This window comes from Harpia harpyja, chromosome 2 (genome assembly GCF_026419915.1).
Source record: "Harpia harpyja isolate bHarHar1 chromosome 2, bHarHar1 primary haplotype, whole genome shotgun sequence".
NCBI lineage: Eukaryota > Metazoa > Chordata > Aves > Accipitriformes > Accipitridae > Harpia > Harpia harpyja.
In genome coordinates, this window is record NC_068941.1 from 3,565,686 (window position 1) to 3,593,598 (window position 27,913).

The 27,913-nt window shown below is 44.9% G+C and overlaps 1 protein-coding gene across 1 annotated transcript in view; it reads left to right on the top strand.

Moving 5' to 3' along the window:
- Window positions 1–27,913, top strand: part of ALPK1 (alpha kinase 1) — a 54,775-nt gene extending 26,862 nt beyond the window's left edge. Inside the window, exons 4-14 of the mRNA XM_052813108.1 lie at window positions 4,306–4,504; window positions 6,532–6,591; window positions 8,182–8,268; window positions 8,982–9,058; window positions 10,646–10,741; window positions 11,267–11,371; window positions 11,795–13,841; window positions 14,631–14,784; window positions 15,872–16,034; window positions 22,661–22,847; window positions 23,472–27,913. Coding sequence (XP_052669068.1) covers window positions 4,306–4,504; window positions 6,532–6,591; window positions 8,182–8,268; window positions 8,982–9,058; window positions 10,646–10,741; window positions 11,267–11,371; window positions 11,795–13,841; window positions 14,631–14,784; window positions 15,872–16,034; window positions 22,661–22,847; window positions 23,472–23,668 — 3,372 coding nt within the window. The 3' untranslated portion in view covers window positions 23,669–27,913. The remainder of the gene's footprint in view (window positions 1–4,305; window positions 4,505–6,531; window positions 6,592–8,181; window positions 8,269–8,981; window positions 9,059–10,645; window positions 10,742–11,266; window positions 11,372–11,794; window positions 13,842–14,630; window positions 14,785–15,871; window positions 16,035–22,660; window positions 22,848–23,471) is intronic.

Below are 27,913 nucleotides of genomic sequence, written 5' to 3' on the forward strand. Positions count from 1 at the left end.
GCCTTTAAATGGGGTTCTCCACTGCTCTGAGCACAGAGGAAAGTGTCCAGGAGCTTCTTATTCCTCAGTCTGCAGCTATTTACTGTGTGACTTGACCATCCCGTGTTTCAAGCGTATCCGTCTGCACCTCGCAGACGTGCTTTCTTCTGCCCATCACAGAGGTGGTAGGAGGCTTAATTCCTTGTTATTTGTCGAGTGGGCTCTGATTGCCAGCTGAAAGGCAGAGATTGATAGAGAAGTCCCGTGCAGTGACAGCAGCTTTGGTCTCTTGGAAAGACAGGCTTTGCTAACAGCGCGTGGGGTAAAAAGGTGAAAGACTTCAGCCAAATCCATTGGTGTTGTGACTCCGTGTTTAATCTGACAGGGGACGAACGTAGGGGGAAAGAAAACCGGGCAATTTGTTAGGGTTCAGTGAAGTGCTAACTAGGAACAGCTCTTGGGAGAGAACTAAAGCACCTGGAAGTATGTCCCGCTGAAACTCCTGCCTTGTGCACAGAATTAGAAATTCTTTGTTGACTGCTCTTGGTTTTGGGTTTCTTTTAAGATTTTAAACCTCAACTGCAGTTATAAATGAAACAAAGACTGAAACAGTCTGAGACGAATGGATATAAGCAAACACAGAAATCCAGAGCCCCTGCAAAACTGCGGGGACACTCTGAAAATGAAATGATTCCTGCCCCTGCTTTCGAACCTCGCCGCTTACAGGGGCGTTTTTCCAAAGGGGACCCTCCCGAGCCCACAGGCTGGGGTGGGGGGGTGTTGCCTCCGGGATCTTCACTTTATAAAGAGGGCAGAGAGAGTGGATTAAATCAATATTTCATTTATTTGGGCTTGTAATTCCTCTTACATCAGCTGCCACATAAAGATTTTCCCCTATTTTCTTCCCCTCCTCCTCATCCTCATTTACTATGCACCAATAATTTCCCTTTGACGCTTTCCTGCCAGTCCTAGTGCCAGATGGCTCCGGTTCTGAGCTTCTCCCCTCTCTCGGGAGCGGCTCCCATTGTCAATGCAAAGGAGGCGTCGTGGCTTTGAACCCAAAGCTGGGACCCAAACTTCAGCCCCGGCGTGAGGAGGAGCTAACCCACTAATGCAGGAAACCATGCAAACAGCACACCCTCCCACTCATCGCCATTAAGGAAAAAAACCCTTCACTAAAGGCTGTTTTGCATTTTCCCCAATGGTCCATGTATAGAAATCTGGTGCAAATTTAATTCTCTCACCACCTGATTCCACTTCCCAGCCACGAGGTTCCCTTTGTGTCATAAACTCAATTAGACATATGCATTTCACATCATGGACACAGATGTGAAAACAAAGTGCGCACGTACCTCGCTCTTTCTCTCTCTCTCTCTCTCTCTCTCTCTCTGTGTGTAGATGTGCCTACATTGGCTTTAAAGCGATAAAGAAAGCGAGTAAATCTGTTTAGGGCACTAGCCCGCTATGCAGAACAAAGTGTCCGGCTGCAGCGAGCGGCACTGAGTTTCTGATTGTGGTGGGGTAGGCTGTGACATCTTGGAAGTCAATAGGGTTTCCCTGGGTCTGGGCAGGGTGACAGGGAGCCGCTGCCCCGTTTCATTTCGGAGTGGCATGGGGAGGGTCTTTGTGCATGGTTTGGGTGCATGCCCAGCACGCCGGTGCATTAGCTGTAGGTGCTGAGGAATTTTCCAGCCACACGAGTTGGCAGGGAATGAAAGGAGCGGGTATTAGTTTCTCGGTGTACTGCTCGGAACAGGGGGGACATAATTACAAAGATTGACATCGAACCGTGTTTCTGTGTGCCACACAGCATGCAGCCCTGCCTTTTAAAAAAAAATAGCCGAGTTTCTCTCCCTGGCTTGACTTTTCTACATTTTGTGTCCATTTGGGTTTGGAGAGGGACACAAGAGGTTTCGGCATTGAGCGGAGAGTTAAATTATGCAGCTGCAAGACTGCCAAGCCCTTCAGAATAGGATGCTTCGTTTAGATTTTCCACAATGCTATTGAAGTGCTTATTTTCCTCCTGAAGAGACACAAACAGATGCAAACTTCTGTAAACACTTTAGAAATGAATTCAGTGAGTTTGGCCTCTCAGCAGTGCTCAATAGCTGACAGAAAAATGTCTAATTAGTGCAAGTGGAAATAATAGGGCCACTTGGATTCCTTCCATCCTCCTCCAAGTCTACTTTTCCTAGGAACTCAAAGGCTCTTTTGTTTGGTAGGTCACCCTCTCTCAGGCTTTTGTGCTCCGATCTATTAAAGGAAGAAGGGGAGGAAAAAAAAATAGATTAGGCGATGCTCTGTGCTTAAATATATGGCCTGTTGATGAGCATTTCGAATGGCTGGTTTGCAGTGTCAGTTTACAGGTGCTTGGAGAGGGGGATTCCTCCATTGTTGGCCAGCACAAGCGGAGTTGTGCGTGCCCGGCTCCAGGAATCCTTTTCAAGTGCCATCCTCTTAGAAAATCCAACTCAGGCTCAGGAAAAAAAAGGAAATTTGTACAAATCCGCCTCGCCAAAGTGCAAACAAGCTAGCAAATGCTTGCAACAGATCGGTGCTGCAAGCCGGCCTTCATGCTGTATACCGTAGGCTCTTCTACAAATGGTTTGACATGGGCTTTCTCCTGCAGACCTCAGATGGTGGTTACGCTGCTCAAAATCAAGAACGAGTCTTGCTGTCAGATTGTGGGGCTCTGAACTAAAAGCAAAAAGAATAGAAATGAAGGTGGGGATGAGTCCAAGGAGCCTGCGTGGTGTTTAAAGCAGTTCGTGGACATTGCTGTCTCTCTGGCTCTGCCTGTGCGTTTCCAGAAGAAAGGCAAAGGAAGGAGACTGGAGCTCAGACAAAAATGGGAGATAGCTGCCAAATTTGATGTTCTAGTAGGGATTTGGACAAAGTTTTCTTGGCAGTCTCTCATCCTCTGATAGTGCTGTGGGGCCTGATCCTCCCTCCCCTGTGTTGCTTTTACTCTGTCAGGAGCAGAGCTACTTGCTGACATGAATGAGAGGAGAAACGCATCCTTTTTTCTGAGGAGCCTTTGTATGGTTTAAGGTGTTTTCCGTTTTTTCTTTCCTCTTGTGATTGACTACACCGCACAGCGGTACTCAACCATTGCCAGCTCCCAGGTGTTGGAGCCAGGCTGGGCAGTAGGAAGCCGGGCTCCTCGTTGGCAGCGTGAGGCTGCAGAACAGCTGGTGGCCCTGAAGACCGGACAGGTCAGGGCACCCGTGAGGCTCCACAGCTGAAGAGATGGGTCTTTCCTTACAGCCGATGGTTGTATTTCAGGCAGATGTTCCAGTGAAACAATGACTGCGTACCACCCTGTGTGACAAACCCGTAAAAAGGGAATCGCCTGGATTTCAGCGTGTGGAGCCACCTCCTCGCTCCGCCGGGCAAGAGTGCCAACCCCAGCCCACCATGGGAAGGGGTCGGTTTTTGGTAGATGTCCCCAGGTCCACGTGGACTTCTGCAGCTGCGATGAGGCTGTGTGCCTCCTCGTGGCTGTCTTTGCTGGCCTCCTGTCCTCTTAACAGCATGCTATCTCAGGAGCTCGGGCTGATTCCTCGTGTCGGTCCCAACCGCTGTGGGAATCCAAGAGAGTTCATACAGACTTAGTAGTCAGTAAAAATGACCTGTAGGGGAAAAACATCAGACTCCTGGCCCGTTTGCTTGTTTGTGGTGTACAAAGGAGTGGATGGCTTGAGCTCCATCTGGGACAATGGCTGTAGTGACCATTTCCAGTCTTTCCAGACTCACGCCCTCCTTTTAAACTAATTGTTATTACTGCTAGTAATCTGTCGGGCGTGATTTAAATTCATTAATAGACCACCAGATTATGCAGTTCCAAATACTAAACAACAATTAGAAAGACCAAAAAAAATTCAGGAATGATATCTATGGCTCAAACAAAATAAACAGCTGGAACCTTCCTATCTTAAAATGAAAATGTGATTAGGACTAGTCATAATTATAGGTTATAATAAATCCTATCTGATCACTGCCACAAAGGCTTATTTTTATATAAATATATATTATATAAATGCCTAGGAACATAGAGATTATCAGATGAGTAGAAACTTTGAGGCAGCCTTTTAATTGCTAGTGAATATTTGCTTCTCGTATTGTGCAGTACTTCACTTGCTGCAAAAACTGTGTAGCCACCTTATAGCAAATAACTAAGGATATCCGATCTGTTTTGAAATGGCATATAGGCACCATGGTTAGGCAGAGGGTTACTAAAGCTGAATATTTTCTGTAGCCAGTTCAGTGAGCCTTTGCGAGGTGAGTTTCTCCAAGGCTGCCCCATGGCCCTGGTGTTCTTTTCAGGTTTATTTGAAAGCCTCCATCATGGTCAAGGACTGCGTAACGGCAACTGCTATTGTGTTCCTGATTGACCGGTTCCTGTATTGGATTGATGCCTCCAGCAAACTTCTTCGGATTGCCAAGGGTCTGCACAGGCTGCAGCCCACCACGCCAATCGGTCCTCAGGTGCTCATCCGCCAGGCTCGTCTCTCCGTCAACACAGGTACCGCTCTGTTTTCTCAGCTCAAGCCCAATTAGAACTACTTGACTTTGAAGAAGATACTTTGTCCCGTGCTGGGGATGACATGCTTACGGCCCCGGTGCCATCTTTTCAAACGCACAGCCCACTCCCAGCCCCCTTGAGCCCTCCCAGCTCCTCTCACTAGCACAAAGGGGCTGGTATAAAGGGTTTCAGAGCCAAAAGCAGGAGAGAAAATTGTGAAAGGGTGTGGAAAATACTAATTGGAGCTTTTGTTCCTTAACAAATCTTCCCTGCTGGTTTCAAACAGGGATATCTGAATTGCTATACTTCTGACCAAGGGCCTTTAAAAAGTAAATTAGAATCCCGGCATTTTCTCTGTACTGTCCCAGCTGCTTTTTTTTTTTTTTTTTTTTCTTCAGTGGGACCACTTGACTATGCAAACAATGCAGCTTACAATCCCTCGAGGATAAACTGATTAAAACCAAAATAAATTCCACCATTCCTATCGTGTGGGCAACACCTGAAGGATTTTTAATGTATCTTCCCACTGTCACATCAGGGAGAAGAAAACAAAGCCAGACAAACCTGCTCTGAAAAACCCAGCTAAGGAATATTTTATTTGCAGAAAAGAGAGCTATAAGTTCCCTGCATAGCCATTTTTATCTGTGGCTGTGGGCTTCTCATGCTCCCATTGCCATGGTGTCTGGGTACTGGCACACTCCAATTGATGGGCTAGTTCAGCCAACACTTAACGCTGCTTCACTGGCTGGAGCAGCCTTCTTGAATTCAGCTGGACAATTGAGACAAAAAGCAGGGTTCAACATGAATCAAGCCGATCAAATTAGACCTTAAGGCGTCTCCTGCAGCCCATCAAGCCTGCCACGGGAGACTCCGGCCATGCGACAAAACCTCTGAGCCACATGACAGGAGGCTGAAAGGCAGAATCCCCACTTTGCGTTGCAGGCTGCATCCTTTCTATATATTTTTTGGCTATATGCTCGGTACTTAAGATGGTTCTTAAAAGCTAGGTAGAGGGTGACAGGGAGGCAGCGTAGCCTGCGGCTACTCTTTCTGTGCTGGGATGTCAAGTCAGCTGGCTTTGAGGTGCATCTGCAGAGCTTCCCCTCCTGGTGAACTCCCCAGTGAGACCAAAATGGGTTTCCAAAACCCTTGTTTCCTTGGGACGGAAACCAGCAGCTCTGTTGCTGAAGGAAGCAGGCTAGACTACTTTCTTCTGGAAGAGAAATAAGAGCAGGGAATCCCAGCCAGGGGTGGGCAGCAGCTCAGTGCCTGCCCCAGTCTTGTTGCCACCTTCCGTGCTCTGAATCCTGCAGCAGCCCAAGGCATGGGAAGGAGCAGAGTCAGAAAAGAGTGCCTGGAGCCACCGGCCTACACCGCGGGGTTCGGGTTTACTCTAAAACCAACCCACAGCCTCAGCCTTCCCCATAAAGGAGAGGTATCTGTTGTTTTATCCTTGCGGTTGGTTTACTGAAGCCGCGCTGTAGAACGTAGACAGCGTGCACAGAAATTCTGCAGAAATACCAGAGCTTGACTCGAGGAAGACTTTCTCACATTTTAAGATTAAGCACTCTTCCAGGAATGTATAGTGTGTTAAGTAAAACGGATATATACATAATTTCATCTTACTGTGCAACCACATATTACAAAATGTAGCGCATGTACATTTATGACTATTGACAGCAACAAATCTATGCGCAGGAGATATCGGGAAGTATCAGGTTAAATATCATACAGCTTCTCAATGAGATTTTCTGAAGCAAGTGTCTGGCTAGAAGCAGTTGCCTCATCAGCATTTTCTGCAATATTTGTTGTATATGTGAAATAGCCTATGTCAAAGAGATTTCTGAGCATGAGGTAGCATCTGTGGTGCATACTTAATTAGAAAGTTTAGTCTAAGTGTGGACACACTGACAGTGCTGGGAAGAAGAGTACAATTTGCAGGGGTTTCACTGATTAATATTTTTGTTCACTTCATGCCACATGATACATTTTTATATTCATTTTCTATCTTTTATTTTTTTAATCAGGTAAACTTTTAAAAGCTGAGTATATCCTAAGCAGCCTTATTAGTGACAATGGAGCAACAGGTACGTATATATTTCTTTTCCAGTTGCATACTTGCTATTTTGGTGGGATTTTTGATACTAATTTTAACAGTCACACAAGCTTCAAATACAACCAGTCTGACCTCAGTAATGACTCCTTACATCACGTTTCTCTTTTCTTCACCATTCTTTGCTAAAATGTGGAAAATGCAACTTCATTTTGAAACTTCCATAATTCATCCTTGAATATCTTCAATTGGGTGGGAAAATATTCTGGACTGACAGCCTTCCTAGAAATTTCTTTGCCTAGAGAATTTTAAAATGTGGACCAATTTCAAGCAATTGACTGATCTAGAAAACTAAGACAATTCCCTACCCCCCAAAAATCCGGATTGTTAGAGTAATGCTTATCCTCCAAATTCTCACTGAACCTATGAACTAAATGAATACTTTATTCTAGACCTGTAGCAGACTGCAGTGTAATTATTTAGTTTCTTTTGGGGTTAAGAAAAAGAGAAAGTGAATCCTGGTTCTTACAGCGGTTTCTTCTATTGCTGGATAGACGTGCAAAACTGTAAAAATGGGACCATTCCTTAATGCATGATTATGTTTGTAGAAATTACTTTTTTTTTTTTTCCTTTCTGTCACATGATTATACTGCTGGTCATGTGGCTTGTTTCAGATCTAGAGGGATGTGAGTATTTCTAATGGTAAGAATTCATTAATTTTGACAGACATCCATAATTATTATTTAGTTACGTTTTTGAGACAGTATATTTTAGGGTTTTATATCTGTTCTCCATTTTCTTAGCCTTCAGGGTTTATTTAGTCAATACATTCAGGTTTCTCTACAACCATGAAACTTAGAAATTTAAGAAGCCTGTTCTGGGTTTTGTTGGTTTGTTTTTCATGTGAAACTGAATTTCTCGTACAAGAAGGGCCTTCACGCAGAGGGCTTTTAACAAAATACCAGCTATCACTATTAAAGTAGAACTGGCTGTGCAAAACACTGCATTTCATCTCTCTTGGGATTATGCTTTTCTTGAAGATTATTTTCATAATATTCAGTGATAGTACTTCTTTGTTCAGCATTGAAGATGTGTTGTTGAACAGATACTTTGTGCTGAGAATTGCGGTGAAATGTTCACAATACTTAGGAAAGCTTAGTGATTTTATTTCATATTCTATTCTGAAATCCAGTACAGATTTGATAACAAAAGACTTCGTGTAAGTAATCATACTGTGTTAACAAGAAAACTTTTGTTTTCATCTTCATGAGATACTGATATCTGAAAAGAAAACATGTTTTGCGAATGGTTAAAAGTATTTTGCTCTGCTGTATATACTGGTGACAACAAAGATATTCCATATTAATCCTTTTGACTGGTTTTTAGTGGAACTCTGTACAATGTTGATACACAATGACTTTTTGTTACTTCACAGAATAGAGGTACTTTTCACTTTTTAGATTGTTTTTATGCTCTATATAGCTGTCACTCAAGCTGCATACCCATATAGCTGTCTACTTATATTCTTTAACGCACTGTTGCTTTGTCATCTATCTGACTCAAACCGGCTGAATTCAATGGGGAGAATCCTGTCAATTTACTGGTTTTTCCACTCTTTCTGCAGGTACCTGGCGATATGCTAAGGAAAGCGATAGGATTCTCGTTCAGTCAGTTTGCTTGCAAATCAGAGGACAGATTCTGCAAAAGCTTGGTAAGGCTTTTTTCTATAAATGTATGCTCAAGATTTTCCCCTATTTTTTTTTTCTTTGCAGTCAAGCTTTAAAATGGTACATTTGGCATATGTCAGAGTTTTAGCTTGTGTAGAAGACCTGCCTGATGCCCGTAACACAGCCACGGAAGATGAGCTGTACACACATCTGTTTGCAGCAAGGACCTAGAGCCATGTACCAGGCAAACACGTTTTAGAAATTAGCATTTTATTACTAATCTTACCAGAAGTCGAGGAGCATTCTGAAACGTTGTTCCCTTTTTTCCCGGTGCTACTCCATGTTCGCTAACGCTTTTCCCAAATTCGTTATTCCCAAAGACGTGCAGTAGTTTATCATAGGTACATCACAGCAATTTCCTCTCTCAAGACAAGAAAATCCTTGGTTTTCAGCACGATGGGCTTCTGTATTCAGAGCTTGGTACTTGAGGCCAACAGCCTAATTTTATGCTTTTGATGTGACCTTTAGTCTTCCATGACTGTTGAGCTGAAGTCCTTTATGAGCATAAAACCTGTGTTTATGCACAGCCAAAAGCTAAAGGAAACCAATAAATGTTCAGTGTCACCAAAGCAAAAAACGCCATGCTATGGTTTTATACTGTTTTGAGGGCTGCTGACTCAAGGAGGTGTAAAATAAACTATTGAAAGCCATCTGTAGCAGTAATCTGCTTAGTGACTGTGTTTCTGATTTATTTCAGGGATGTGGTATGAGGCAGCAGAGTTGATTTGGGCTTCAGTTGTGGGATATTTCAAACTTCCTCAACCAGATAAAAAGGTAGTATTTCCTTTTCACCCTGGATATCCTTGCCAATCTAATAATCATTCCAGATAAGCTTTTGTTTACTTCAGAAAAGTCTTTTAGCAATAATGTTTCAATTACGCACCTGAGACAAGGTTAACGTGCAGGACAAATATTCTAGCCAAAGTCTGTATTGCACATTGTTTCCGCATGCATACACAGACTTAAGGACACCTTTTTTCCTGCAGGGGAAGAAAAGTAATAGTTTTCATTAAGCAGAATCATCTGAAGTGAACCATCACCTAGGACGTCACAGGTGCCTCTGACAAGGACAGACTAATTCCAGAATGCAGCCATAGATTTTATTTATTTATTAGGACTAAGGCTAATTTTTTTTTTTTTCTATTAACCAAGCATGTTTATTTGCTGAGCTGTGCTACACTATCTGTTGTGGGTGATGGGTGTTCCCCGGCACTGCAGTATCTGAACACCTTGCAGCAGCTATCGTATCTGTCTTTAACACCTTTGTGAGGCTTGGCCACGCTAATCTTCCCACTGTAGATGAAGCAACAGTCACGCCGTGTGTCCGTAGCTAAACAGGAATGTGAACCTAAGTCTTGCGAGTCCTAGGGTGATGCTTTAAGAAGTTTTGTTATTGTACCCCAGCATAAGATATACCACAAAACCAGACCTCGTCACCTCTCCTCTGCCATACCTTAAAGCTTGACCTCAAGCTCAGAACATTTCTATGGGAGCAAAGATGTGTAGTGAATTTTGTGGATAGCATCTAAATAATTCCTGGCGTTCTTAACTGTTTAGCTGGGCAGACCCTTAGCTAGCATGTATCGATCAAATCTTCCAGAGAGAGACACAATTAACAAGTTCATAGGTCTATATGCTACATGTTCATGTCTTATTTTCTAATTGATTCTGTAGAACCAATTACAAATTACCAGAAAAACCCCAATTATATCAACACCAAGAACTCTTGACTTCTGTCCAACTCTGTTTATTTGTTTTTTAAACTGCAGTAGGCTAGGGAAGTGTGTTTAAAAAGATGCTTGTTTTCTTGGGCTATGCGTGATGAGCATTTATTACATCTATCATCTCTCTAGACACCTTCACCCTAGATTTTTTAGAAAGACTGGGATCAAGTGGCCAGTTCTTAAACATAATTTTTGGTTTTCTGTGGTCTTTTCTGAAAAACAGCAGTAAAACAGATTGAGTCTTATTTCAGATCTGATTAGCCAAGGGCTTAATGCAGCTTTTGGTGATATTACGAGAATTCACTTTCATTGTCACAAATAGCAGCTTGGGAAAATGCAGTGCTAAGGAAAGTGCAATGCTGTTTAAGTTGAAACCTAGAGTTAGCGGTAATAGGGAGAGCTGCCACTCATGGAAACTCATATGTATCCACCAGGCTATGCTTTCTGCAAGTTGAAATTAATAAAACCCTACCAAGATGACGTCTCTGAATTTCTTAGCAGTGCTTCTCTGTGGATCTTGTTTGTTTGGTTTGATTTTTTTTCCCCTGTGTTCTACACAGAACCTACTTTATTGTAAGCAGTAAAATTCAAAATACAAGGAGAAAAACACTACGATAATTTTCCATTTCTCTTTCAGGGAATTGCTACTTCCTTGGGTATTATGGCAGACATCTTTGCTTCTATGAACGAGAAGGATTACATACGTTTTAAAACCAATGCTGAGATTGACCTGGTAAGACTTGGTTTGGTATTTGTGTGTGTAGATTCTTCATATGGACTGTATGTTGTTGTCCCAAATTCACCCACACTTTGTTCTTCCTCCAGTTCCTTTCCTGTGCTGAGAGGGCTGAAGAAACTTCCATTCATTCCTGGTAAAAAATTTCATTAGCACCTAGATGGAAGGATGCCTTGCTTCAGGAAAAAAGAAGCATTAACAGTATTTACAGAGTGTGTATGTCTGTGTCTGTGTAATATATAGAATATTTATAGGGTCAAAAAGTGACACATCAATGGTAAACCTGAGCAAAAAGTCTCCTGCAGAAACAGACCTGGCTGTTGTTGTTTAAGATATAATGTCCCATTCTGTCAAGACTCAAAGGTCTCGGAGAGCTCAGGGAACCTACAACAAACAAGAAATAAATCCCAAGCTGCCTTGCTTCAATCTAACAGGGTTGCTTACCAGGTAGACCCACCTCTTTGGAAAGAAAGCCTTTGAGATGAGGTTTTCCCTCTTGTTTTTTTTTTTTTGTTTCGCTAGAACCTTCTCCGAGAGTTCAGTCATCGCTTATTATCAGCTGCTGAGGCCTGCAAACTAGCAGCAGCCTACAGCCAGTACACCCCGTTGTTTGTCCTCACAGCAGTGGTAAGTATTAGTCTTCATTCTGAAAGTGTTATTTGAAGAGTCCAGGCTATTAAATTTGGCTCTAACCTGGCTTTCAAACATTGCATCATACAGGCTGTTGTGTCTGTGTTGTGGGTATGATGCTATATGTTGCTCTGAACTCCAATCAGAAGCCAAGCAGATGGGTGGAAAGCAGTATTTGTCCACAGAGCAAGGATGGGCTTTCAAGCCCATCTGAAAATGCTGCTTCTCCTTTAACTGTAGCTATATTTCAAAGGAAAAAGAGCAAGGTTATTTCCTCCAGGAAGCACAGCAGCAGGCAGTTAGAGCTGACGTTTCCTTCTAATTGTATAAGGGAAAGAAACGTATTTTTTCCGCCCTTTATTTATCTCTGACAGAGGTCCAGGTTTTTAACTCCTTCACTCCTCTTTCATCCCCTCCCAGAACATCCGTGGGGTGTGTTTGCTGTCCTATAGTCACTCCGAGGACTGTCCCCCAGAAAAGAGAAAGTTCTACTTGTCCGAAGCCAAAGAATCCTTTGAGATCGGCCTCCTCACCAAGAACAATAAGAGTCCCGTCACCAGCAAGCAGGAGCTCCACAGTTTTATTAAAGCTGCTTTCTGCCTCACAACCGTGCATCGATGGCTCTATGGGGAGAGTGAGAAACTCCATGAGGTGAGTCAACTATGTAGAGAAGCCATGGGAAAACTGCATTCATACAGCACTTCATTTACAGAAGAGGAGGAGAAAGGAATGCTTGCCAAAGAGATCATGTCTCTGATCACATCCGTGAAGAAGCGCCTGCAAGTGGAAAGCTTCCCTAATTCTGATGCCAGGTCTTATGTTCCAGACAGTTATAAAGGCATAGTAGAAAAACCTATCCTGCAAGGGGAAGCCAACTTTGAGAAAATCCTTGCCATGCATTCTCAGCATCATCTGTCAGTGTGTCAAGTGTTTGAAAATACTTGCAGGATTCATAAAACCACACCAGGAGAAACCCAAGTGGGAGCTTGTATCACAACCTTAAGAACAGAAACCAAAAACATAGACACTGTGTGTACTACTGAAGAAATAGTGTACCAGAGGAAAGGCGCTGCGAAAATGCTGACTTCACCAAAAGCAGGGAGTGGCTCAGAGAGTCTCAGTGGCCAGAGAAATAAATACATTGGCTCTGATGTGATGAAAATTTCCTTCAATGAAGAAATTGAGCCATTAGAAACAGAAACAAATGATGAAAGCGGAGTTTTTGGCAGATGGCAAAACAGGAGTCAGACCACTACTTCAGACAGCTCTTGGTGCAAGCTGTCAAAATCAAGTTACTCATCCAGCTGGGAGGAACTAAACTCTAATAGCTGCAAAGGGTGTCCCAGGGAAGAGCAGCAGCAGGAAAAGGGCTCAGCGGAGGAGCAATGTTGCACAACAGAATCTGATGAAAATGGTCAAGCTGCATACTTGCGCTCATTGCTTCCCAGAGCCTGGCATCCTTCTCCTCGAGAGCCTGGACGTAGCTGTCGGAGATCTCCTCAGCCTTCCTTAGAGGCAGATGCACCTCTAGCTGGGAGGCCGGTAGAGAAGGTGTCTCTTTGCAGAGAAGAGCTGCAGCAGGGAAGACACCGTGGAAAGAGCTCTTCAGAAAAGAAAGCAGGGGAGGCGAACAACATGGTTCCTTCCTTCTCCACCCCTTACTCTGTTCCTACCAGGCTGGAGGAGGAGGAGGAGGAGAAGTCTTCCTCCCGGGCAGAGCTGGGCTGCAGGACCAAGGACAGTGGCAGGGAGGGCAGCGGTGGCCCCCCGGCGTCCCGGCGCCAGAGCCAGGTTGCGTGGGTCCAGCCAGGAGGAGAAACTGCAGATAGCACAGAGGATCCATCCTTTGAGGCACATCCCCCCACAAATGGGGCTGCTTCTGTACTATCAACGAGCATTGAGCCGAAAATGGCCAGCGACTCCTCTGCGTGTGACCGGCTGAGGAAATCTGCTGTGGTGGGAAACGGATCTCTCAAAGTGCCTGAAGTTGCCGCCCAAGGAGAAACAATAGATGACACTGAATTTGAACTCATCAGTATTGGAGACTTAGTAAACAATAATCCTACGGCATCTGTTCCAAAGCATCAGTCGACTCCCAGTGCACCAACAGCTTTCCCGCTGGGTGGAAAGATACCCACAACCAAGCACTTTGATTGTGCCACTACTGAAGAAGAGGAAGAAAAGTCTCAGGACATGGTGAGCAGCAAGAGACAATCCAGTTCATCTCTGAGTTCATGGTACAAATCAGCACAGATGCCCAAGAGTTCCCCTGAAGGTCCATTTCTGAACCCAAGGGGAAGTGGTTTTGTCTTCATGCCTGGGAGAACGAAGGAAGAAATCCTTGACGCTCGATTTCTGAGGGACGATGATTACATGCAGCTTCTGGCAGGAGTAGAACATAATTGGCTTGTCCAGAGACTGATGCCTACTGGAATTTTTAAGTCTAAACAGCTTCGTAATGCATACTGTAAGTTTCCACACAGCGATGGGCATTTTCACGCAGCAATAGGTACTCCCACAGAGAACAGTCCCGACTCGGGCTTTTTAACACAACATTTTAGTCATCATTTATTAGGACTTAATTTTTTGTTGTTTTATGAGGTTTTGGATGAAAATTTTAGCAATGGCGGAACACTCCCTTGAACCATTTTCTCCTATTCCTTTGTACCCATTTGCACATCAGTCACAGCTTCATGGAAATGGGCTCCATCTCCGAGCCCACTCAGTCCCTCCTGCTTCAATCGCTTCATGCAAGAGGTAACTTAGTCTGCTTGAACTCCCTGTGCCAGTTCATCAATCCCTTTCTACCCCATTACTTGAGTCTCTGGTTTTGTCGCCCATTTAGATTCCTCATTTCATCCCTGCAAACTGTGTATTTAGGATAATGATTATTAAGTTAATCATAAATAACAGCCATACCTTAGTATGCAGACACTTGATCAATACACTCAGAAATACAGAAGCTAAGAGCAACACCACTATAGGCTGCTTCACTGAGCTCATTAAGTAAAACCCACTTAGGGCTCATCCCATCTTGCATGTCACAAGCCCGTTCAGCAATTTTTTGTCCTTCATGTAAAATATCCAATTCTGCACCTAAATACCTCTTACCATATATTTTATAGCCCTGTACTTTGCTTTTGGAGAAGTCTGGATATCTTATCTCCTGGGTGCTGGTTATTTCATACCTCAGCAAAGGCTTAGAGCAGTCCTGTGGAGTTCTGTCCATTCTATTTGTGGTGTTTTGTTTTTGTAGCTGCTCTTCTATTAAAATACTCAAAGAAATCAGGCCTCTGGACAGGCCAAGAAACGGCTGTATTCATTGGGGACTACCTGAACGTGGCAAAGGAAGGCAAACAGAGAAATGCATTTTGGATACACTTCCTGCACCAAGAAGAAAGCCTGGGAAGGTATTGACCAAACCAATTTCTGAAACAAAATGTTTATCAGTGCTACTTCTGTGTAAATGTGAATGAAAACTGTCTGGTAAGATTAGTCTTACACTTACACCTAAGATTCAGCTAGTCCAGTGCCTTGTTAGACAGTAGCTTTTATCAAGTATTTTCAGAAGACAGTACAAGTTTTTACTTGGACAGCTACAGAAATCATAGTCACAGTGGGAGAAGATTGTTTCTTTAGTCTGTTTCAACCTAGTTTACATTTGGTTAGATTTTGACTGATAGTCTGTAGCAAGAATGTTTTATGGCTTTCCCAAATCTCTTGGGCATTTTGGCAATCTTTCCCATTGCTCCATGTAACTCTCTACTTCTTAATTTCTGGGAAGAAAAAGCTACTTCACTGTTGTCTTCTAACAGCCACGTTAGTGTTCATTTGCTCATGACAACTCTTAGGCCTGATTTCACCTTTGTCTGTGCTGGGATAATCTCATGGGAGCTTAAATGTTGCTTCCTTTTTATTTGACTTCTAGCTTTGCATGAGAGCATTAGCAATATAGATAGATAGATAGATCGATCGATCACAATACCTATAGGCAAAAAGGTGTTGCAGTTGCTTTTCTTTAATTTTAGCAGCAGGTTTATGCAATGGATGCATCTGCTCTGAAAGCAGGATTAAAATCACCTCCTTGCCTCATAAAGGCCTCTGCACCAGGAGAACTCTGCTAACTGCTAGTTGCAGATTTAGGATTGTTATTTGAAATAGCTTATGAATTATTATGGGTTAAGAACAGTATTTTAAGTACCTCTGAGTCGGGTCTCCCTTCAGAGTCAAGAAGAGTTGGCTTTAAACACTGTGGTGTTATGAAACCCCCATCCTAGGATTTGATTGATCAGTACAGCATTTTATGCCTGTAAGAGCTATAAAAGAAAAAAAACCCCAACTTTAATCACTACCATTTTAAATGCAGCACCGACAGCTGGCTTTGCTTCTGAACAGCCAAGCTCTGCTTTGTAGTGATGTTTCTGTATCATAAGTAGGACTTCCCAAGTGCAGTCTGCTGCAAATCTGACTACACCAAACACTTTTCTTCTTGTTTAGGTATGTTGGGAAAGAATATAAAGAAGAAAAAGGACTTCTTCATCATTTCAGTGATGTGGAACGGCAAATGACTGCCCAGTACTACGTGACGGAATTCAACAAAAGGCTGTATGAGCAAAAGGTCCCTACCCAAATCTTTTATATCCCATCTGCAGTACTCCTGGTAAGAACTGTCTTTAAGCAATACAAAGGAATTGATGGGAAGAGTGTCTTAAGTCAATTTTTATTTTAAAACACTAGCAGTTAGGCTACCTCTAGATGACATGGTATCATTCATGTGATCTTACCTGGCAGCTGCAGTTGTTCATTTCAGGACAGAAGACACCTACCTGCAGAGCTACAAGTTTGTGGGTGCACTGGCAGAAAACATGCCATGTACTGCTAGAAGTCAGAAATGTAAATAAAGCCCAGGAGTTTCCCAGCCTTTTATATCATCTAACAGTATATGGACATCTGTTTTCAGGGGTAGTTATGAAATCTGAACAGCAAAGTGACCCATTTTAAGCACCACAAAAACATCTAAACCTCACTAGAACCCAGCAAGTGAGGTTCTTGCAGGCAAGTTGATTTGCTGCAGCACAACTTTGAGGCCTTTTCTGCACGATGCTGAATTTCAGGAACACAGGACTGGAAAGGACCTCCTCGTGACTCCACGAGGTCCATCAGGTCCAGTGCCCTGATACCACAGGCAACACCACTGCATAATCCCTTTTTATACTCTGTAAGCCCTATCTTAAAAGCAGTTGTGTAGTGTTTTGTGTTTTAACCTTCATTGCTTCCAATAAGAAATCATTCTAGAGCTGCTTTCTTGATGTCTGGAAACTTTCTGCTATTTTCTAACCTAAAAGTAGTGAATTTATATTTATTGTCTTTCTCACAACTTCTTTGAGGCCTCGGCTTAAGGAAGGAGTAGCAAAAACATCCCCTCGTAGCCTGTGTTCTCTAGGCTGGGGAAGCCAAGCTTGTTTTCTTGTCACATCAAGATAGAATCATAGAATCATTTCGGTTGGAAAAGACCTTCAAGATCATCAAGTCCAACCATTAACCATGCCCCCTAAACCATGCCCTGGAGTACCCTATCCGCTCGCTTTTTGAATACCTCCAGGGATGGTGACTCAACCACTTCCCTGGGCAGCCCATTCCAATGTTTGACAACCCTCTCAGTAAAGAAATTTTTCCTAATATCTAACCTAAATCTCCCTTGCCTCAACTTGAGGCCATTTCCTCTTGTCCTATCTCCAGACACCTGACAGAAGAGACCAGCACCCACCTCACTACAACCCCCTTTCAGGTAGTTGTAGAGAGCGATAAGGTCTCCCCTCAGCCTCCTCTTTTCTAGACTGAACAACCCCAGATCCCTCAGCCGCTCCTCATAAGACTTGTGCTCAAGGCCCCTCACCAACTTGGTTGCCCTTCTCTGGACACGCTCAAGCAGCTCAATGTCTTTCCTGTAGTGAGGGGCCCAAAACTGAACACAGTACTCGAGGTGCGGCCTCACCAGTGCCGAGTACAGGGGAACAACCACCTCCCTGTTCCTGCTGGCCACACTGTTCCTGATACAGGCCAGGATGCGATTGGCCTTCTTGGCCACCTGGGCACACTGCTGGCTCATATTCAGCCGGCCGTCAACCAGCACGCCCAGGTCTTTCTCTGCCGGGCAGCTTTCCAGCCACTCTTCCCCAAGCCTGTAGCGCTGCATGGGGTTGCCGTGACCGAAGTGCAGGACCCGGCACTTGGCCTTGTTAAACTTCATACAATTGGCCTCAGCCCATCGATCCAGCCTGTCCAGATCTCTTTGTAGAGCCTCCCTACCCTCAAGCAGATCGACCCTGCCTCCCAGCTTGGTGTCGTCTGCAAACTTGCTGAGGGTGCACTCGATCCCCTCATCCAAATCATCAATAAAGATATTAAACAGAACAGGGCCCAACACCGAGCCCTGGGGAACACCACTCGTGACCCGCCGCCAACTGGATTTCACCCCATTCACCACGACCCTCTGGGCTCGGCCATCCAGCCAGTTTTTCACCCAGTGAATAGTGCACTTATCCAGGCCACAAGACGCCAGCTTCTCCAGGAGTATGCCATGAGAGACAGTATCAAAGGCCTTGCTGAAGTCTAGGAAAATAACATCGACAGCCTTTCCCTCATCCACTAGGTGGGTCACCCGGTCATAGAAGGAGATCAGGTTGGTCAAGCAGGACCTGCCTTTCGTAAACCCATGCTGACTGGGCCTGATCCCCCTCTTATCCTGGAGCTGCCGTGTGAGTGCTCTCAAGACAAACTGTTCCATAATCTTTCCCGGTACCGAGGTCAGGCTGACAGGCCTGTAGTTCCCCGGATCCTCCCTCTGACCCTTCTTATAAATGGGAGTCACATTGGCAAGCCTCCAGTCCTCTGGGACCTCCCCTGTTGACCAGGAACGCTGATAGATGATAGAGAGTGGCTTGGCAAGGACCTCAGCCAGTTCCCTCAGTACTCTTGGATGGATCCCATCAGGTCCCATAGATTTGTGAGTGTCCAGATGGCGTAACAGGTCCCTAACTAATTCCTCCTGGATTAAGGGGGGTATGTTATGCTCTTCATCCTTACCTTCCAGCTCATGAGGTGGAGTACCCTGAGGATGACTGGACTCACTATTAAAGACTGAGGCAAAGAAGGCATTAAGTACCTCGGCCTTTTCCTCATCACTGGTTGCTACGTTCCCTTCTGTATCCATTAAAGGATAGATATTCTCCTTGGGATTCTTTTTACTGTTAACATATTTGTAAAAACATTTTTTGTTGTCCCTTACACTAGTGGCCAGATTTAGTTCCAGCTGAGCTTTCGCCTTTCTAATTTTCTCTCTGTATGATCTAACAAGATCCCTGTACTCCTCCCAAGTTGCCCGCCTTTTCCTCCAGAGATGATAAACTCTCCTTTTTTTCTTAAGTCCTAGCAAAAGCTCCCCATTCAGCCAGGCCGGTCGTTTTCCTCGGCGGTTTGACTTGCGGCACATGGGAATAGCCTGGTCCTGATCCATTAAGATTTCCTTTTTAAAGAATGTCCATCCCTCCTGGACCCCTTTGCCCTTCAGGACCGTCTCCCAAGGGACTCTCGCAACCAGTGCCTTGAAGAGGCCAAAGTTAGCCCTCCGGAAGTCCATAGTGGTGGTTTTGCTGACCACCTTCTTTGCCTCACCAAGAATTGAAAATTCTATCTTTTCATGGTCACTAAGCCCAAGACGGCCTCCGACCATCACACCTCCCACCAGTCCTTCCCAGTTCGTAAACAACAGGTCTAGCAAGGCTCCTCCCCTGGTTGGCTCACCCACCAGCTGTGTCAAGAAGTTATCTTCCACACACTCCAGGAACCTCCTAGATTGTTTACTCACTGCTGTGTTGTATTTCCAGCAGATGTCTGGAAAGTTAAAGTCCCCCACAAGGACAAGGGCACACGATTCTGAGACTACTGCCAGCCACTTGTAGAATGATTCATCCGTCTCTTCAACCTGGTCAGGCGGTCTATAACAGACTCCCAGCACAATATCTGTCTTATTGGCTTTCCCTCTCATCCTCACCCATAAGCACTCCACCTTGTCATCAGAATCGTGTAGCTCTGAACAGTCAAAACATTCCCTAACATAGAGAGCCACCCCACCACCTCTTCTACCTTGCCTGTCCCTTCTGAAGAGCTTGTAGCCATCCATTGCAGCACTCCAGTCATGGGAGTCATCCCACCATGTTTCCGTGATGGCGACTAAGTCATATCTATCCTGCTGCACGATGGCTTCCAGCTCCTCCTGTTTATTGCCCATGCTGCGTGCGTTGGCGTAGATGCATTTGAGCTGGGTCATCGAATCCACCCCTAACATCGGCATGCTGCTCCCAGGCTCATCTCTGGTGCACCTAGTTTTATCCCTTGCCCCCTTCGAACCTAGTTTAAAGCCCTTTCTATGAGCCCTGCCATCTCATGAGCAAGGATTCTCTTACCCCTATGAGACAGCTGGACACCATCTGTCGCTAGCAAGCCCGGTGCTGTGTAAGTCTCCCCATGATCAAAAAACCCAAAATTCCACCGATGGCACCAGCCTCTGAGCCACGTATTGACCAGGTGTGTTTTCCTGTTCCTTTCAGTGTATTTCCCTGCCACTGAAGGGATTGAGGAAGACACTACCTGTGCTCCCGATCTTCCTTCTAATTGTCCCAGTGCCCTGAAATCCCTTTTGATTGCCTGTGGATTCCTCTCTGCAATCTCATCACTGCCAACCTGCACAACTAGCAATGGGTAATAATCAGAGGTCCGAACCAGACCAGGGAGTTTCCTGGTAATGTCTTTTACCCGGGCCCCAGGCAGGCAGCAGACTTCCCGGTGGGATGGGTCAGGTCTGCATATCGGGCCCTCTGTCCCCCTTAAGAGGGAGTCGCCTACAACAATTACCCTCCTTTTTCTTTTTTCTGAGGATGTGAGAATGCGTGGGGATGCCCGACTGGGCTTAGGCACCTCCCTAGATAGGGCTTCATCTACACCCTGATCTTCACTGGCCTGGTCCTCAAGTTCCAGAGCCCCATACCTGTTGCGTAGGGGCAACTGGGAAGGTGAGGGAGACCGGGAGGGGATTTGCCTGCCTCCCCGAGCAGGGACCTGTATCCATTCCCCTCCATCTCTTAGGTCCCCTCCTGCCTGGTGGCAGGAGGGCAGGGGAACCTCCGCTTCTTGCGGAGCCTCCGTCTGCTGCGTCTGCCTCAGGGACGGTAGGGTGTGGGTCCACCAATCTATCTCCCTCTCACACTCCCTGATACTCCTCAACCTTTCCACTTCCTCCTTCAGCTCTACCACCAGGCTGAGCAAATCACTCACCTGGTCACACCTCACACAAGAGGTGTCCCCGCTGACCTCCATCATTTCTGATAGACTCAGGCACTCCCTGCAGCCAGAGACCTGGACAGCTGCATGTTTACGTGGGACCTCTATCTGCGTTGCCATATTTTTCCTAAAAATACAGGTCTCTTGCAGATACGGGTCTCTTCCCCTGTTCACCTGTGAAGCCCTGAGCCTGCTCTACTTTGATCCCATTTCTTAAATACTGATGATCAGAACTGTACAGTGTTCCCCTGAGACTCCTCCACGCCTTTTGCAGACGTAATAGGAATCCTTACCCTTAGTGAGACCGGCATTTTTCATGGCCATATCACACTGGCGGCTCGGTCATCCTTCAAATGGCTATCACAAAAAATTCTTTTCCTGAATAACAACCCCTTAGCATACAATAGGACACCTTTAGACCACGGACACCTTTAAACCACAGTTCAATTAACTTGTTGACACAACCTCACCTTCTGACCCAATGCCCTACAGCCTGCTCCTTTTCCGCTTGTCCCTGAGAGCACAATCAGTATCTATGTCTCCACCTGTGTGGGCTGTACTTAGTCATGAGAAGGAAATGCCTGTGCCTTCCCTGCAGCCGAGCGTACGTGGACGGGTGAAGAAAGGCTGGTGGAATTGGCAGGGCCATGAGCTTCAGCGAGGCCACGGTTCCATCAGCCGCCTCTCAATGAGACACATTTCTGTCCCTCCAACCCGATGGTCCAGCCTCAGAGATGGCCTGCTGAGAGCCACAAGAACCAAGTGGCTGAGAGCTGGCTGGGATGTAGAGTTATCTGAAAGAACCTGGGAGGAAGGGCCAGCAAAGTCACCAGAATGACTCTGTTTCTTGAGCGGGTTGCAAAAAAAAAAATAAAAAAAAGGAGCTTGAAGCTAAAAGTTTCAAGAAAAAGCACTTTGGGGTTAGTCTTTTTAAACAACAAAACCACCCACAACTCAACCAAAGCAACAGCCGCTTTTGGTCATGGGAGGTGCTTGTTTGCCCACTCAGTTCCAAACACATGGAGTCTGAGGAAGCTGCATTAGACATGCCCTCAAGTCTTAACGCACAGATCACGCTGGCCTTATGTGTTTCACGTAACTGTAGCCAGGACAGCTCTTGCTTCTACCCTCTTTCTTCTGCACGATGGTTGTGAGGACAGCGTGCAAAGCCACAAGGCAAATGGTCCTGCTGTGCCAGCACCCAGCCTGATTGTTAGAGGCAGGAGCCTCATCTGGGTGACCTGGCACAGAGGTTAAAGCTGTCATCCAGCCCCCAGCGGGAAAGTAAAGGATCTTTTCTGTATTCGTATGCTTAACTTTCAATTTGACTTGTGTTTCAAATATGGAGAGCTACCCTCTACAGTACAGAGCTGAATTCACTGTTTTGTTATGAGTACATATATGATAGCATGCTGTGCATATCGCTATTTCTGTTAGCCATTCTGGCACCAGATCTGGCTCTATGCCACTCGCTAATAAGACCTAATGAGAGTCTGGCATGAGTACTTACAAGTCTCTGAACATAGAAATGACTAAAACAGCTCTCAAAACCTCCCACTGGTTATTTACACACTGAAGAAGGACCAGGTGCAGGTTTAGCCAAATTCTTTCTAGCTTTCTAGCTTATTCTTTAGACATAGTCTCCTGAAAGAAGCTTCCTATTTGCTGGACAAACTAGACAGTTGTAGAATTCGTTGCTCGTGGAGTTTGTCCTGTCAGGCTGATTTAGTGTTGGATCTTGTTCCACCTTTTGTTCTAGTTAAATGTGAGCTCCTCATCTAAACAGCCTGTGTTTTGAATCAGCCGTGGGTTAACATGGAGACTCTTTCCATCCATCTTATGATGGAAAGTTCTAGGAGGAAAAAACAAGACTTCAGTTAGAGGAGCTTTAGCATCCTTGTTTTCACATTTCTGCTCACATGACTGTCGTTAACACTCTCTTTTCAGATACTGGAAGACAGAACTATAAAAGGATGTGTGAGTGTGGAGCCCTACATCCTTGGGGAGTTTGTGAAGCTGTCCAATAACACGAAGGTAGTGAAGAATGAGTACAAAGCCACAGAGTACGGTCTGGCCTACGGCCATTTCTCCTATGAGTTCTCCAACGGAACAGACGTCGTTGTTGATCTGCAAGGTTTGTATTACAGCGAACTTCATTTCTTGTGTGTCCCCTCATGTTGCAGAATATGCTATATAAAGGGCATACTGTCTCTAAATGACGTAAAGTGAGGGAGGGATGTGCAGGTATGTTTTTGCCTTGAGCAGTGCTCTTGTTCTCCACTGAATCACAGCAGAAGCACGTAAGCCGCACGCTCCCAAGTGCGACACAGCTTCATGCCATGGAGTGGCCTGCGTGCAATTAGGCTAAAGCCAGTCTGCAAGGATGTGTCTTCTGGAACCATCTAAAGGAGAATCATCAAAAGAGGCAGCGGGGTTTTGTCATGCTTCCTCCTTCCTAAAATTGGCAAGCCTGAAAAAAGGTCCCCTGTTCAGCTAATGGAGAATTGATCTCTTTGGTTAAGAGCCAAGGATAAAACCTTTCAGACTCAAACTTTAGCACACAGGTATCTTTGGGATATTCATTTCATTAAATATTCATTATGTACCTCTTCGGGGTCTGCTTTTGCTGACTTAGGTGGAAACTGAGAATCACTGAAGGGACATTCACAATGTGTGGGCTGTGCCAGGCAGACAGTCCTGAGCACGATAATACAAAAGCTGTGATGTTCGATAGCAAGATGTATCTTTTCTTCTACAGGTTGGGTGACAGGTAACGGGAAAGGCCTCATCTACCTCACAGACCCCCAGATTCATTCTCTTAATAACAAAGATGTTTCACACTCCAACTTCGGTAAGAAAGGAATTTATTACTTCTTTAATAATCAACATGTGGAGTGCAATGATATCTGTCGCTGCCTTTCTTTAACAAGACCCTCAGTAGAGCTGCCTATGTAGACTTGCACAAGACAGTCATGCAAAGAATGACCCATAAGCTGGACAGTAACTTTACACTACACACCTTTAGGAGCATATTGTCTTTGTGAGAGCCGCTGAGCTGCTGAAACAATACCCACGTGAGTCGGGTCAGTCGTTACCTGCACGAGTTCGGCAAGTTCTGGTCTTTGCGTCCAGGCTGGTAATACCATGTTACCATCTTGTGTACCGTCTGAACCTCATCTTGTTACAACCATCTGTAAGAATTAACAGCACAACATAAGAAGAGTAAGAAGACAGCCTCCCAAATTCAGCTAGAGGTGTACCACAAGACTGTATAAACTTCTAATCCATTCAGACCCAATAAGGGCAATGGGCACCATCTGCTCTTTGGAAATGAAATGTGAAATAGAGTGAGACAGAAGCAGAGAGTTGTATTTCAGCCATCTGTAAAATTTTCTAAAACTTGTATAAATGCTTCAGGGAACAAATGGTAATGTTTTGATTTGCTTAAAAAGTAACAAAGTTTTTTTCAGAGGTGTGTATGTGCATACGCGACCACACAATATCTAAACAGATGGAAATATGGTTTTGCCTGTAACAGCCAAGAGAGCTCTGCAAGGAAAAAATAGTGTTCTTGAACCAAGATTTGCTTTACATGAATAATTGAGGACTGCTGCACTTGACAAACTCTCAGAAGACTTTCCCAAGAGAAGAACAGTTCTAACTTAAGGACGGCACATCTCTTCTGCCTGTAATGAAACTGTGAGCACCGCAGATGTGGTGACCAATTCCGTAACTAATTCCCACAGATGATCTCACTGGACATGAGTGTAGCCGCTTGTACAAAGGAGCGGTTCTGGGGGGAGTCTAGCATCTGATAAGCACAGAGTAAGCAGCCTCAGTGCCAGTTTTGGTTCCAACTAGGCAGGCAAAGCACACCCTCCCTTTGAGCCTCTCTCACCAGCCTCACAGACCTGTGAGGTGGAAGGCGTTTGGGAATGAGAGGCGCCTTCCTCAGCCGGGTCCCTGACAGAAGCAGACAGAAGGAGGCTTGCAGTTTGCTGCCAGCAGCAAGGATGATGCGTCCGATGGGTTGTGCCTCAGTGCTGGTGGAGGTACAGCCTGCAGAGCTGCCAACCTGCTGCTTTTCTGGCACATCCCAGAGAATACATTTACGAAAGTAAAACAGACGTCCGATAATACTTAAGTGATATATTAACACCCTGCCTCTACCAACAACCCACACCTAGACCCTGCTCCTCGCACCCCACTCCACTCGTACAGGCAAAGACTAAACTTGTACCTACACGATGCGGGGGTTTCTTGACAACTCCGCCTGTGCTAGGAACACGCTTTACTATCACACATGCAAAGAGCTGCAACTTAGGTCTTTAACTCCAACGTTTCAGCAGTATTTTTGTTATTGTTTGTGGTTGTTATTGAGCATATTCAGAGAGCCTCTGATTTTTAACACCAGGACTGAACAGCCCGTGGCATGTACGCTGGCCACATGCTTCAGTAGCGCCTGCCTGGGTTAGAGGCAGCTGCAGCCTTTTACTTTTTATGAAACAATCTTTTGTGGGGTTTTTGTTGTTGTTGTTTGGGTTTTTTTAAACTAAAGCTTGCAATTAATTCATGTGACCTCCTTGGACACCTACAGCAATTCACATACTCATAAGCGCTCACACACCTCCAAGAGACCCAACTGCTAGAGTTATTCTGTCACAGCAAATTTCAGAAGCATGTAGAGGAAAGCAGCGCCCTCCCAACTTCATGAATTCTAGCTGAACAGCTGAAATCTTTTTTTCTTTTTCTCCTGCACAGGCTGGTTAGCTGAAAAGAGTCAAACCTGCTGGCATGATCAGATAATGTATACATGCGCTGTAAAGAAAACAGCCGTAAAAAACGGGATGGAAGCTCCTCACACAAAACGCTGCACCCCTTCAATGCTGAATTAAGCCAACTGGAGTGTCTGGTTGAAAAAACAAAACAAACCAAAAAACTATTGGCAGTATTACCCAAATTCAGGCTATGATGAAACAAGCATTTTCAAATCAAGTAGGCTGACTAATGCATTTTAGTTCTAAAAAGTTCAGCTGTCCGTTTTACATCTACTGCGGACAGACTTTTGATGAGTTACCTGGCCAGGATGAGTGGGCTTCAACCTTCATTTCCAATGGGCGATTAACCTGCATGGGCTTCCAGGAGGATGCTTGTTTCAGCCTCTGTCAGGGATGCATTGCAAATTTTGATTAAAAGCAGAGGGCGTATCTTTGCATCTACAGCTTGCAGCTGATTTTCTGTTCCACAGGAGAAGGAGAGTGATCTTATATTCTTCCAGCACATCTTTCCTGGTGTTACTAGCCTAACTGGCAGGCAGAAAAGCTACTTCTGGGAAAGTTGAAGCAACAGTTATACCTATTCCCCTCAACGGTGCCACATACTACTGGAATAAGACACAGGACTGGAGCTAACGTTTGTTGCTGCCTCTCCAGCCAAAAGAAACTACGATGAAACCTAGATTTTACTCTTGCAAGACCATGCCAGCACCTCCAGAGTATGTGTGTGCGCACACATATGCATGTGCACTCCCACGTGTGTTACAGGGCTTTTCATTTGAAAAATGGTAGGTAGCTTTCCCGCTCCATCAGCAGTGAAAAGCTGCCTTCATTTCAAATTCTCCTCTTCTCCTCCACAGCCTTGATGTCCCACTGCCCCCGAGCTGAAAGGCTGGGATCGTTTCTTTGGGAAGATTTTCCTGATGAGAAAGGGAACACAGCATCAAACTTCCATGAAAAGATGGGTCGCCAACAGAGAGTTAGCTTTAACAAAACCATCCGCTTTTGTTTCTGCAGCCAGCAGAGATTTTGAGGCTTTTGTTCCCACTTTTTAGCAATGCTATTGTTTTCTAGGTGATGTTTGTGCCGAGTTGTTTGGAAAGATGCCCCATCACTGCACTGACCGATTAGAACTAGGTGTAAAGAGGGAGAAGCAAGAGAAGAAAAAAAAAAAATTAAATCTCTTTATTATGGTGCATAAACCTTCAGTGTTGGGGAGCTGGGCAGCTGCGCAGGAAGAAAAATGCATTCAAAAATATAATGCTAGTGTGAATAATCCTTTCTCGAATGCTGCTTGCAGACTGCTTCAGCTTTGTCAGGTGAACTTGAACTGGGCCATCAGATTTGCTGCCGTTCCCATTGCACACTGTCTATCACCCCGGGGCATTCACCATCTTGACTGTTGTTAAAAGCGAGCAAACAATCCATCATTGAGCCCGGGAGTCACTCGCTCATAGAAAAGTAAAATCGGCATGTGACGGTACACTCGGCCCCAGTGTTTCGCAGATTAAAGTGATACATGAAAACTCACGTGTTACTGGGAAGATTAAGTCCGTTATCTCGTTCTGCAGCCAATAAAGGACGGCCTTGTCTGCAGCAGTAGGGAAATGCTGGCTTTAACCAAGTGACAAACGCTGCGCATACATAGCTTCGTGCTCCGGCAAAAGAGAGCGCCGAGCTCTAAAGAGGAAACAAAGCTAGTTAGCAAGATCTCGGGGAATTAATAGGCAGCAGAGATGCTGTGTTAAAGCCTCTCTGCAGAGGCTTTCCCTTCTCTATAGAGACAATTAAAAGCAAAACAAAACCTCCCAGACAATCTCTGCAGAACAAAGTGTCCTAATACGCTGCCAACAGCCGGCCCCGCGATGTCTGCTGTAATAGCACATGCAGTTTTGAGACCCCTGAAAAGTAATGCCTTTTCCAGCTTATGCCTCTTGTTCAAAGAAAGAAAAAAAGAACACATTTAGATATGCTCCTGAATAGATCGATCTGTGGGAAATGTTAATATTTTGATTTCTTCCTGACATTTGCATTTAGCAGCTGATTTCTTTCGTCAGTTTGTAGCACACATTTTACCATCTCAGCCAAAGTTACAGCTACTCACAGTTAAAAGTTAGTATTGAGTATCAGCTTGTCCAGTTCCCTGTTAAAACAGACATCATCGTATTTAACTCTGCAGCTTCTACTGGTCTTACTCTTTACAGGCTTGGGCACAAATTCAGAGGTATCAGTCCTTCACATATGCAGGCACTCTGTCTTCATCCAGGGCTTGGATACTGGAAATCCTGGACTAATGTCCTCTGTAACCTTGTCGCCTGAAGAACTTAGGCACACACATGGCCCAGAACACACAGAACTTAAATTATTGTTTCATATTTGTGGTATAAATAGGTCATTATTGGGGGAAGTAAATAGTTGACTTAGA